Raw genomic sequence first — 14341 nt, 5'->3', positions numbered from 1 at the left:
TCACGTCTACACATGGATACATGTAGTTAATTCGCGACACGTTTGGTGTGAACGCAGCATTAGGAAAGATTTGATTGTAGACATCCTCAGGCCATGAGTGTTAATCAAGCATGAGAAGTTTGGGACCGTTTGGAGCAAGTCCAGTGGAGTTACATCAGTTTTTTTGATGGGGAATCACGTAAAGTAGCCACCCGCTACGGCTAAGCTATTTGGTCAAACGTAAAGCTTTTGATAACTTTTAATCACAACGGTCTTGAGATTGAACTGACAAAATTTTAAGTGGATCTGACAAAGTGTCTAGGAGGAGTTCGTTAAAGTATAGCGACTAGAAATAGGCCAAAATCGATCGAAAAATGACACAAAAATCAAAATGTCCGACTTCCGGTAGGGTTTAGAGCATGGTCCCAAGAGACTTTTCTATATCAGAATTATGACTTTCTATCATAGTTATGACTTTCTGTCTCATAACTTCGACTTTCTATCTCATAATTTCGACTACGGGGATATCTTTATTATTAAGTCTAACTTTTAATAATTGTTTTTTTAATTTAATTAAATTTTTTTTTTACTGGCGGATTCGCGGGCCACATAAAATTACGTTGCGGGCCGGATTCGGCCTGCGGGCCTTGAGTTTGAGACCCCTGCTCTAGGGGATACATGTAGTTACCAAGTTTCATACATGTAGGTGAAACGCAGAGCTGGGGCTGCTCCACATTGATGTATGCTCAAGCTTGAAGTAGCATCATGCATATGTAATTTTTTGCAGATTGAATAATGTACCTTGGACTTATAACAACTTTACTGTTCATGCCGAATGAGGCAAAATGGCCGCCACGCCACGTGAAGGTTCTTCCATGAAAACTCACGAATTTAATAACTTTTCATCACAAAGGTCTGAAGAGCATCCTGACCAAATTTGAGGTTGATCCAATTAATTTTGTAGGAGGAGTTCGTTAAAGTACAAAGGCTGAAAACCCCAAAAAGTGACAAAAAACAAAAATCACAAAATGACGGGTTTACTGTCGTGCCCCCTAGTGGGTGAATTAAATTGAAATGTCAGGGTATGTTACAGGATGCGATGTGCATATATGCTCGAAATGCTCGGGCCCTAATAATAATAATACCCCTTACAATTTCAATAGGGCCTTCACTGGCCCGACGTTGTCGGTTGCTCGGGCCCTAATTAAAGCTGCAAACAGCGATGAACGGGCCCTCGCACCTTTGGGCACGTCGGGGGTACTTGCGAGACCTCGGCTTACGCGGCCGAGAATGTCTGCGACCATCGGACAACGCTACCAAGAGTTAGACGTTTTTTTTTTTGTTACTGCATGGAGTATTTGATCCTGGAAATTATGCTTTGCAAATAGTCCACCACTTCCTGTAACCACTGTGTGGCGCTAAACAACACGCGTCAACATGCATTATGTTGCTCTATATCAAATGTAGACAACATCATGTAAATGTCATGTGAATCGGATATTGTTTTTCAAATAACGCTGATTTTCCTACTTAGATGGAAAATTGGCTTGTAGACATCCTCAGGCTATAACTGTTATCAAGCATGGCAAGTTTGGGACAGATTTGAGCAAGTCCAGTGGAGATACATCAGCTTGCTGTTTCATGGGGAGTCACGTAAAATGGCCGCCCCGCCACGAACAACGGTTACACGATTGTTCAGAAACCCTCACAAGTGCTGCATTTAGCATGAATAAATATGCTCAAATCATAACATGGCAAACTAAAGCCCATCAGGCAACAGTGGTGGGCCGTCAGGGCCTTCTCTGCTGGCCTAAACAGAATCACAAAGCTATATCTATTTTATAATTTAATAATTTCTTAAATACACTACATGTATTATAATTTATAAAAATATTTTCCCATTATCTTATTTTCTCATTGCACAGCTACTGTCTTCCTCTGTTGCTCTGCTTCCAGTGCAGCTTGTTTTAAGTAGAGCTTTTATCCAATCAGATTTCACCTCTGTGTCTCTAGGTAAGAAGAGAGGCCCGAGGCCTGCAGACTCACAAGTGCATCCATGTGCAGTTTAAGTGAATGGGGACGATATTGTTGATTGTCATATTCTTCAACCAATCAGATCTTTAGTTTGACATGTTGGGCGTATTCTTTGACGTATCAGAGCCTGCTAGCTGGCCTATAATGACGTCAGCATTACGTGCAGCTCAGTGTCCATCTACAGCTCTGCCGCGAGGTGCAGAGTGTGCTGTGATTGGTCAGTGGGCGATCACGTGACTATCGTGAAACGAAACTTAACAGCAGAGGCATGTCGGGTAGTGAATCACATCACGTGATGCAGCTCAGCCAATCAAATATGGGCATTCTGACTGAGTGAGATGTACCACACACCATGACACAGGGGACTGAGACAAGGAAAGACATTGCAGAGTAGTACGTAAAATGTTCAAGTTGTGAAAGTAAAATCATAAGACTATCTCTTTGGGCCGCGACTTGTTATTAAGGAATGATGGTGGGTCCCACAGCCAGACCAGCTGAGAACCACTGTCCTCCATGAGCGCAGAAAACATTCTATTTTCCTGAATATAAGCTTCTGCATTTTCCAAAGGCTCTAGTACTATTCAAACGTATTATAAGTCTCGTACTGAACGGTATATACATTTAATACGTACATAGTTACAGCCTTAGAAACGAATAGTAACTGTGGCGCCATCATGTGGTTATAAGGTGGTATTTCAGCTGCAGGACAACAGTGAAGGCCTAGGTATAAAATGCACGGCCTGCCACTGTCAGGCAACAACAGTTTGTCGGCATGCTAACTTCATGTTCAAGGGCTGTACCAAATATAATTTTTCTTTACATTCATAGCTTTTATTGAGGTTTTCGAATGAAGATTTGATTGTCTGTCATATTTCATGATGTCAACAACCTTAAAAAAATAAGTAAAATAGGATTTTGAGTTATTGCGGTTATATAATTTATGGTGCTATTCGATTGGTGCAAGAATGCCCGTTAATACTTGCCTCTCTTCAAATTCTGACCTTAGTGAAACTGTTGTTTTTGAAAGGCTAAACACCCACACATATGGAATAAAACATTATTTCGTTCGATAAAAACTTGATATGAATTTTAGATACGATTATCTTTTTTCCCCATTCAATTTTGACTAAGGACTGAGACAATTGAGAATGACAAGGTTATGAATGAAGCTTCAAAGCTGTGAACTATTGGGTACAGCCCTAGGTCAATGTTCCACTGCTTTGCTTATTGCTTCAGCAGAATGCCTCTCCTCTGTCTTCATAACAGTTGATGTGTTCCCAATGCTGCTTGCTGATGTAGATGTTTGACATTGTCATCATAGGTGGAATCATCATTGTGATCAGCTCTTTTATCATATATCTTACCCATATGTATGGTTTTATTCTCAGTGTTTCCTATTAATTAACTAGACAGCATTTCCTCTGCGGCTCTAGTTCCGCATTGACGAAGAAAGTGGCCTGCGCACCCCCATGTCAGCTTTACAGCTCCCCTTGCCCAGACTGCTGGGATTGATGGAGCCCCGTTTCCCGGCACGACTGTTGCTGTCATCAACATTCATATTTACACAACCAATATGTTAATAATTAAATGATTTACTCGAGCACAGTGTAAAAATACTTTTCTTACAAATAAAAGTCCTCCATTACAAATGTTACATGAGTAAAAGCCCAATAATATTAGCATCAAACATAGATTAAGTTTCAGAGAGAAACCCTACTCTCATCATTTAAGTAAAAGATGACTTTTGAACTTAGTCAGATATTCTTGTTCCTGTTTTACCCATTGAACAGCCCTTTGGTAAATTGGATGTGAGGTAGGAGGTACAAACAAACACATTGGTCATAGGACATAATGAGGAGGAAGGTGTCTGATCTCACCAGGCTCTTTCCTGGTGGAGGCAACAGGCATGGTAAAGCTCCAGTCAATCTGAGAAAGAAAGGAAAAATAAAGAGTGAGAGAGGGGATAAAATAGTCCATCTATTACAGTAAATTAAGTGTTTAGTTTTAGCAGCTTAACCATCACACTGCTCCAGTACAGCTATAGCACAGTGAAACAAATAAAACCTCCACTGTTTTACCACAGTTAAGGGAGAGGTTTGTTCATAGTTAAAGGAATGGTTCAACAGTCAACACCACTATCATGTATGTACTGTGAAGATAAAGCTGCAGCCAGCAACCAGCAGCAGTATGTGTTGTTGCAGTTTGTACAACTGTGTACAGCAGTTGTATGTAAAATCCTCCTTTTCCCACCACAACATGGGACAATAAACACATTCACATACGTACTGCAGGCAGTGATGCCAGCAAAGGAGGGCGGAGCCCCAGCAAATGTTCTGAAATTGAGCCTTCATACTGAAAGAGCAAGAGAGAGATGTGAAGAGAGGGGAGGGGAATGTGGGCGTAACTAATCTATACATCGCCATGACAACAGACACAATACAATTGCAATTTGGGGAAAGAGAGGAGAACAAAGGGGGAATACCAACCATTCAACTCTATATGAAATCCCTTCTACTTGTAAAGCTTTAACACAATCTATCTAACTGTCTGTCTATCTGACAAAGCTGCAGCTACAGCTCGTGGCTGCCATGGAAACCTGCCCTCCTTCAGTTTGGCCTTCACACACACTTCCATTGTTGCTCACGCTAGAGTACACATTACACAACACGCCAGGCAAGAGCACGAGAGTGGAAGAGAAGATGGAGTAAAAAGAAAACCTGTAAAGACTTCAACACATGAAGAGGATGTAAATCATGATATCTGAAAAATGGCATTAACATCTATCACCCATTATTACTATCACTATTTTTTTTTCACTGATTACATGCAAGCTGATGACAGCAGGTGTGGTGGGAAATGCTTCAAGATACTACTTCTAGGTACAATCCAGTTGCAAAAATGTTAGCCATGTCAGGATCCAAGAAACTAGAGTTTTCAAAGAGATGCAGCCTGACATAGGAACACTAAAGCCGGCTAAAATGGAGATTCATCAAGCCGTTACCAATATCAGTATGAAGGGTTCACATTTTTGTAGATGAAAATATACTTTTCAGTGCTTGCTTTCTTGTCAACACTGATTCTATCAAACACATCTCGAGGATTTATTGTTGCTCACACTCTTACTAATTGGCCGACATATACACTTACACCAATATATCTGTGGTAAGCTAAAATAAAATGTATTAGTGAGGGTTTGCAAAAAATATATCAGTTTTGTTCTCTAATATATTCAATATTGCAAATGGCCTACCTAACCCTACAATATTTAACAGTAATGTGGCCTAATTTATTTTATTGTAATTCAGGATTATATTGGGCATCACTCATTTTACTGATTTAAATACAAGCCTTAAGAGAGAATTTAATTTGTTTTATTACTAGGTAATTCAGATGTCTCATTGTCTCAAAGTCAAAATGTATTATTTGTACACACATGAAAAAACACAAATTGGCACTCACAATTCAGGGTAGTTCAATAGAGCAGGTTATAGAAACCAATATCTTGGGTATTACCCTTGGTGAGAAAATGTTTTGGTGCGGTCTAATGGTTCGAGGTGCAATATTAAAAAGGCATCACTCATGTCACCAAGCACATTACAGCAGTTTGGACAATGCTTGGTTTTGGCCCATCTAGACCATTACCCTACACTGTAAGAAAAGTCAGTGAATTTTACAGTGAAAAACTGTAATTAGCTTCACAATATAGTTGCTGTTTATAAAGTTATTTACCGTAAACACGTTTATAACATGGCTGTTATTTCTAAAGCAAATTACCGTAAACAGGTTTATGAAATCTGTTTTTTATAGTAATTTACCGTAAACAAAAAACAGTTCTCAACTGTGAAATCTACGGTTGCAAAAAAGATATACCGTGATGTATTATACATTCTCACTTTATTTTTTACGGTGAAGTTCTGGCAACCACAGCTGCCGGTAATTTACCGTATATTACACAGAATTTTTTTTACAGTGTACAATACGGCCCAGAGCAGCATAAAAGCATCTGCTGTAGCTTCAGGTCATCAAGAAAACATGTCTGGTCCTGAGCTGTTCATTCATGTTCTTCTGTGGAATGGGTACGTTCTAAAATAGGCCAAATTGTCTGTTCTCAAAAATAACTTTTACTACGAATAAGCAATACAAAACTAGACAAGTGACAATGGATAAGCTCTCTCACAAGAACAAAAAATGTAAAGAAAACGTATAATAGTTTTATAAATTGTATAAAATTGTGTTTTGTATTAAACTGGGCCTAGTGCTATGTATAAACATACCTCTTTATTGTGCATTGCGCTAAGCTATTCAAATAATACACAGGTTAATATATTCATGTTTTTATTTTAAACATGTGCAAGGTACAGTGAGTAGGGAGGCCGTGCCACTGCCATTTATAAACATACCTTGTCAGCTGATACAAATGCCAATATCAACATTGTCTGTCAATTGCATGATAATCAATGCTACAAGCATCAAATTGATGTTTTCATTTTAAACATAAATGTGGAAACAAACATTTGTGATGGCCTATTAGTGCCACTGCCATGCATAAACATACCTGTTATCTTGCATACAATACTGAACTATTACAATAATGGACAGATTCATGTTTGGAAAAAAATTAAATAAAATTGTCTAATCAACTAATCATTTCACGGACCCCCTGCAGTACCTCCGCGGACCCCTAGGGGTCGACGCAAATAATTCATAAATAAGACGATCGCATTCCGCCGGTAGAAATGGATCCTGCGCTTATAAACAGAACACAGGACACAGTTTGTTAACAGACTACAGAGAGAAAACACCTCTACAGTGGTGATTACTGTGTCTTTATTAGTTATTAGTATAGTCACTATTATTAATTACAGTGATCATGTGAACAGACACAAACTTCTCAAAAGTCTCTCAAAGCCGACTGACAGCTGATCCAGCTGTCATCATCAGCCACCGTCATCAGAAACAGACGTCGCTTCACGTGACGCAACTGAGGAAAGGAGAGTCTTAAAACATATTTCCTCGTTCCTCTCTCCTCACATGGTTTCCTCCATGCATCCCTGGTGGGAGGGACTAAGACGCAAGGAAAGGACCCAAGTGAGGGAAACGGGGATGCAATTAAGAGACTTGGGATGTACCCGAGGAAAGAGACCGAAGAGTAGGAGAATTACGTGAGTCAGAGAAGTTATTTCACATGACGTTCTCCAAAAAGAGAAAAGTGGTCAGAGAGACCAGAGTCTTTAACCAAGAATGGACAGACTCTTATAGGTTTATTCTTCCCACGGACAGTTCAGAGACTGTGGAGATTATTAAAAGCGGTAATATGAAGTGTCACTACCAGACAAAGCACAACTCTTTTCAGCAAACGTACCCACTCGCATCTGAAATGAAGACACAGAAAATAAACCTATGAGCCCAATATGATCAGAATCTTAACACATGAATTCACTGACCAACAATGATGTTAACAGAGAGGAATAGAGCTGAAACAAGTAGTTTTATAACCACAGATAAAGTCCATGCTCACTAATTTCTCTTTTTAGAAGATGAGAAAAATATAATATTGTGGCTTTTTTGATTGACATCACTTCACGCCTGAATGAACTGAATTTAAAGCTGCAGGGCAATTCAGTGAAATCATTTTTAAGTACTTCCTTTTTAAAGATGCACATTTTTCAAAAGCTTTCTGTTGTATCTGTTATTATTTAATCCAGCCATTATTTTACTTGAAATCAGAAGAACATTTATTTATGTATGTCTATGTATTATTTATAATCCATCCAGTTAAATTTGAAAACTGAGAATATATATATATATATATATATATATATATATATATATATATATATATATATATTCGTTTCTAGGGCTGTAACTATGTATTCGTATTAAACCGTTCGGTACGAGGCTTACAAACCGAACAATACATTTGAATAATACTAGTGCATTTGGAAAATGCAGAAGCTTAAATTGTGGGATCCACCATCACCCCATAATGATAAGGCGCGACCCATTTTTCTCTTTTGGAGACCATTTTATGATTTTACTTTCACAAATCGCGTCATGATTGTACTGCTCTGCTGTCTTTCCTCGTCTCAGCCTCTTGTGTCACGGTGTGTGTACGTCTCACTCGAGTCAGGAAACTTGTCAGAATACTCATATTTGATTGGCTGAGCTGCATCACGTGATGTGATTCACAACTAGGGTTGGGTACCGAAAAGCGGTGCCAACACTACTCTGATGACTCCGTCCTGGCAGCAGGTAACGATAGACTCGGTCCTCCGCTCCTCACTCATAGTATTATTACAACGGGGTACTTAGCGCTGCCGCTCATAAGCACAACATCCACAGGCACGCGAAAGCTTCTTCTTCTTCTGCGAGGAGTAGTGGCGGTTGGCAAACGACGAATTGGCGCATTACCGCCACCAACTGGTAAAATAAAATAAAATAAGTCAGGAGAGCTGTCGTATTTTGCCAGAGAAGGTAAATATGCTCATATTTCTGCAAAATAATTGCTGAAGTTTGAAGCTGTAGTGTGTGTACAGAGTGTGTGTGTGTTTTGTATTTATTTATATTTATTTAAGTATACTGTAAACTGTTAACAGTTAATATATTGTTCATAGTTTGAAGTTAAAAAGTTTGAAGCTGTAGTTTGAAGCCAAGTGTTTTGTATTTATTTATATTTATAGTATAATTTAAACAGTTAATATATTGTTCAATTTGAAGAAAAAAAGTATCGGTTCAGGCACCGCTTAGGCACCGGTATCGTTTTAAAAGTATCGTTTTAGCACCGGTATCGGAAAAAACCCAAACAATACCCATCCCTATTCACAACGCATTGGTCGGTGTTTTTCCTGCACCGCTGAACAAATGCCGTAAATGCTGGAATAAGTCCGCTGCATAAAAAATATCCTCCAAAATAAAAAGGACTACATTATTATTTTTTTGTCAGGCAAAGGGGGTCCACCAGTGTAGAATCACTGATGTAGGAGACAACGGTCTGTGTGACCTCTGAACTGGAACAAAAAAAACCACAACAAAAAACAGCTGGGGCTCCGCAAGTGTTCTGGGAGGCTACGCTAACTAGCTTAACGGGAAAACAACAGCAGCAACACGCATTCTGCTACACACTCAAGGGCACGGGCCATTCAGATAGTAGATGTAAAACAATAAACGCAGTCGACTTACCAAACTCCATCCTCCTTTCTTTGTTGACAAAGAGTTTCATCCCAGTTAAATCCCAACTCACAAATCAGTTTCTCCTCCTCCATTGAGTGTTAAAAAAACAAAGCTAGGTAAAAAAATAATAATAATCTACACCGAGCAAAATGCAAAAAATGTCATAATTTCTTCCATATCTTTCGATTTGAACTCTCACTACTAAGCCTCTGATGTTAAGTTTCGTTTCACGATAGTCACGTGCTCGCCCACTGACCAATCACAGCACACGCTGCACCTCACTGCAGAGCTGCACATGGAAACTGAGCTGCACGTAATGCTGACGTAGTTGTAGGCCAGCTAGAAGGCTCTGACACGTCAAAGAATACGCCCAACATGTCAAACTACAGATGTGATTGGTTGAAGACTGACAATCAACAATATCGTCCCCATTCACTTAAACTGTAAAGGGATTCACTTGTGAGTCTGCAGGCCTCGGGCCTCTCTTCTTACCTAGAGACACAGGGCTGAAATCTGATTGGATAAAAGCTCTACTTAAAACAAGCTGCACTGGAAGCAGAGCAACTGAGGAAGACAGTAGCAGTTATTGCTGTTAAAAATAACCTTATTTGTTTAAAGTGTTCGCAAACCAAATGTTATTGCACTTTTGTTCATATAGCAGTACTTTTAAAATAAAAGTGCGCAATACACTACTTTTGAATTCATTATTGAATGTTGAGCATAACAATGAGATTAATGGCAAAAAAATAATGCGATTAAAAATTGTAATTGTTGCCCAGCACTAATATATAGATTAGTGCTGGGCAAGTTAACGCGTTAATTTCGCGTTAACGCATTCATTAATTAACGCCGACAATTATTTTATCACGCGTTAACGCATTTTTTAAATTCATTATAATTATTATTTTTTTTTATTGAAAGACAAGAGACAATACATAGACATAACAACAAGAGGATGAAAGAACAGTGGGATAAAAGCCAGCAAACATCCTATAGTCAGTTGTGTATATGTGTGTGTGTGTGTGTGTGTGTCCTTGAGCCTTTTGAGATGGGAAAAAATAAAAAATTAAAATTAAAAAACAACAAAAAAAAACAGGTAAGTATTTTAAATTTATTATTGACAAATAAAATATCTGCAGCAACTTTCCTGCACTTTCAGTCCACTCTGCACTCTGTGAGGTTAGGGTTAGGGCAGAGAGGTCATGGTAGGGTTTCTACAGTATTACAGCAATGCCTATAATATTATATATGTCACGATCAGGCTTTGCCCTGTGTGTTCTGTGTCTTTGTGTTTCTTTCTGTAGCTCTTCACTCACCTAATCAGTTATTGTAACAGACTGTCTCATGTTTATCGTTTTGTATTGGAGATATGATGTTGCCGTAGAGAAAAGGCGACTTCCGCTTCTGGTCGAGGGGGGCAGAAATAAAGAGAGAAGCTGCACCAGCTGTTGCTCTCCCTGGAGACTACTGGACATCGCTGCGGTAAAGTCAGCAGACACTCAGATCTCCGTGGTCAACTCAGCAGACACTTACATTTTAGTGCACCTATATGCTGAAATTCACGGTAAACGTATTTAAATGGCACAGATCGGGAGCGAGCGAAGGACTTTGAAAGTTAGCGGAAAGATTAACGTGAGACAACATCCGGTTTCTTCAGACGAACATCCGGTTTTCAGAATAAGATGCCAACAAAGTATGAATTATATTCACATTAAGTATAAAACATGCTACCTGCATCTCGTGAACCAAACGTTATTGCCCTTTTGTTCATATAGCAGTACTTTTAAAATAAAAGTGCGCAATACACTACTTTTGAATTCATTATTGAACTTTGCCATAGCAATGCGATTAATCGCAAGAAATCCATGCGATTTAATATTTTAATCGTTGCCCAGCACTAATATATATATATATATATATATATATATGGCACTAAATAGCGCAAGTTAGACAATAGTGTAATGTTCCGGACCTTTGCACGAGGAGATTTTCTCAATCTGGACCTTTTGGAATTGTAATTGAATACCCCTGCTCTAGACCTTTATTATATTGCTTTCTTTACCACTTTTGGAATAAAAGGAAAGTTAATTACCAGCGCACCACCTTTACTTTTTCTGTTACTACAATTGCTACACCGGCCTCCTGTCATGTGCTAGAGGGGAACGAATACTGGTGCTGGTCGGTGGAGCAAGTTACGGTCAGTGGCACAGGTAGCCGCCGCATATGACCGCAGCATGCTACTACAATAGCCAACAGCAATACCATTGATAATCAATAACGTTATAGACCACGGACCCAGACCTTTACTCAAAAAAAAATAAAAAAAAGATAGCTTACTGTGGGCAGACCATGGATGTGGTAAGAAGCAGGGGCCGACTGCGTTGGTTACCACCTTAGTTTATGCTAGCAGTCGAAAGCTAATGGCCTGGTCTCTGTGTGCAGCCGTCAACGAGTGAGTTCACAGGGTTGATTCACCCCATCCTTGTCAGCATATGGCAAAATAAAATAGAAGATTCTAGTAATAGTAGACAATGTAGTTACAGTAAAAGAAAAAGTTTGGGTGCTGGTATGCGATCATTTTATTCCAAAAGTGGCAAAGAAAGCAAGGGTGTCACAAACCGGGCTGAACGGCCATGACAAAAAAGGGAGACTCATTCAATGAAGCAGTTTTATCAATTATTTACACCGTCACGCGCATGCCCAGTGTACGTTAATGGTCACGTGCTGTCTGTCTTCGAAGGTTGCCTTGTGGATGCAGATCAATTCGAAAATGATGCTGAAACGCCCGTGTGGACGGAGATAGTTTCTATTTGACAAATCTGCTTCCAAATAGAAACGGAGTAGTATGGATGTAGCCTCAGTTTAAAGAAATATAAAAGACAAACATAAACTAACAGTGATATGTGAAGTAGGGCTGCACAATTAATCGAATTTTAATCGCGATCACGATTTTGGCTGCCACGATTAAATGAGCATGATCGTCAGCGATATTGACGTTTAAAATGCGTGCTCTGCTACATATCAAATCAAGCGCTTCCTCAACTAACAGTCTGCCGACCACCAGGGGGCGAACGAGATGGGAGGTGTCATGCGCGCACCCTGCAGACTCCACTATTAGTAGAAGAGTAGAGAGACAGACAACAGAACAGAGAGCAGACGGTCACGGGTGTCGTGTGAAAGCTAAATCAAATGTCAGGAGCAGAAGGTGAGGAGCTAGCCCCTCGAAAAGGATCATCATCCGTTGTCTGGAAGTTTTTTGGATTTAGGCCAAGTGATGTTAACCAAGAACAAATCATATGACAGAGTGCGTTAGAGTTGTGTCTGCGCAGCATAGCAATACAACTAACTTGTTCAACCACCTGAAAAACCACCACAAACCACAGTACGATGAATGCATTAAGGCCAAAGCTAACGTTACCTCACTGAATCTCCGTCCATGTCCAACGTCAACCCAGAAAACCATAACAGCGACCCTGCACAGCGCGACAGCGTATCATCCACCTCCCAAAGACACGCTGAAATAACGGATGCAATCGCATTTGATTTGGCCAAAGACATGTGTCCAATAAATACTGTGAGCAACACACATATTTATTTTTAGTTAGCCCTTTATTTTGGGTAAAAATGTTATTTATATTTTGCTTCAGGTGAATAAGAACCGTATAAGTTTTATATTGATGTAAAGACGTGTACATTAGCTGGAATGTAGCACAACATGGAAGTGAAAGCAGTGCTCTGTTGATTTAATTTTGGGTAATAAGCCTTGAAATGCCAGGTTAAAGAATACCCGCCCGTTAGGGACACTTTAAAAAGTAAAGCAAAGGCAACGAGGCATTGGTTAAAACCAAATCTAGCATTCTATTGGTTGGGGAACTTTGACATGAGTTATTGAAAACACCAAGAGCAGAAGAGAAATCTGAGAGCAGATGTTTCACCAGAACACAGAAGCATGCTTCCTTCTTCCTTTCCTTCTACCTCCATCCTCCCCTCCATTACTCTCTAATTTATTCCACCGCCTCCATCACTGCCCCTCCTCCCTCCATTCCCCACCATCATCCATCTGCTCACATGCTCCAATATGTAAAAAGATACACAGACATACACACAACCCATTACCTACATTGTACATCTTGCAGTGTCTCACAAACATAATATGGTAGCAACTGTGTAGTTGCCATCAATGCGTGGAAACAATTTGTTTTAAATAAAAGATACAATGATCCCCCCCCCCCATATTTTCTCACCTTTTTACCCCATAATATTTGATATGTAATAGGTAGAGTGTTTGTGTCTGAGTGGGTAGAGGGTGTCAAGAGCGTGGACACGGGTTTTTTGACGTCACCTGAACCCAGTCAGTACTGTTTGTAGATATGTATCATCGGCTCCTCTTTGTTAAACATTGTCGAATGTAAACTTTTGTATTATTAGCATGTATGCCTCACCTAATAGGCATACACATAACTTACAGACACATACATATATACATACATACATACATACATATATTAGTCTCAGGGGTCACATATAACAAAGCATGAGCACACACGCGCGCGCGCGCGCGCACACACACACACACACACACACACACACACACACAGCCCGATTAACAAAATGCTAACAATACACAAGTTGGCTATCTTAATACTGTCTAAATCTCCTAGCGTTCTAATACAAACAGTACCGCTTGCACTACGCACCATTGTCATGGCAGTCCAGTGTGTAGCGTTAGCTGCTCTCTCACTAACGTTAAACGAGCGTCAGTGGGAGGAGAAAGAATAAAAGAAGCACAATGTGCTCCACAATAACAGTAATAGATGTGAATACAGCCGCCATGTTTGTGTTGGATAAATTGCAGTTCACCTACCGTTTACCTCAATTAGACGAGCTTCCCGCTGACCTGTTTGTGATGTCTCGTGCGCTTCTTGTTGTCGTCTGGCTTTCCCCTAACCGTCAAGATATAAAGCCGTCAGTGGCGTAGGACTTCCGAGAAAATTTCAGAATAAAACACTTTTGGCAAATATGCCAGTATATAAAGTTTCATTAGAAAACTAAATTTAAACTACTTATTGTTGTCACGAGATTAATCTTGTATGGACATGTAAGACCATATGGTATACACTATGAAGTAGGCACTAGGTGGGAGTTAAACATGTTAAAT

General features: G+C 39.6%; 1 protein-coding gene across 4 annotated transcripts in view; it reads right to left on the bottom strand.

Annotated features, from left to right (window-relative positions):
• mpp2a (MAGUK p55 scaffold protein 2a) overlaps positions 1-14135 on the bottom strand; it is a 39131-nt gene extending 24996 nt beyond the window's left edge. The window contains exons 1-3 of one of the 4 annotated variants that reach the window (XM_076082470.1): positions 14055-14112; positions 4300-4365; positions 3891-3939 (exon numbers count right to left, since the gene is read on the bottom strand). In XM_076082470.1, coding sequence (XP_075938585.1) covers positions 3891-3921 — 31 coding nt within the window. In that variant the 5' untranslated portion in view covers positions 3922-3939; positions 4300-4365; positions 14055-14112. Of the gene's footprint in view, positions 1-3890; positions 3940-4299; positions 4366-14047 lie in introns of all 4 variants that reach the window. The other 3 variants (XM_076082461.1, XM_076082444.1, XM_076082454.1) reach the window with 3 other exon arrangements.
• Between the last annotated feature and the right edge of the window lie 206 nt (positions 14136-14341).

This window comes from Anarhichas minor, unplaced genomic scaffold (genome assembly GCF_050575085.1).
Source record: "Anarhichas minor isolate MPS153535 unplaced genomic scaffold, ASM5057508v1 ptg000007l, whole genome shotgun sequence".
NCBI lineage: Eukaryota > Metazoa > Chordata > Actinopteri > Perciformes > Anarhichadidae > Anarhichas > Anarhichas minor.
The sequence above is the reverse complement of the archived record's forward strand: the minus strand, read 5'-3'. Positions and strand labels throughout refer to the sequence as shown.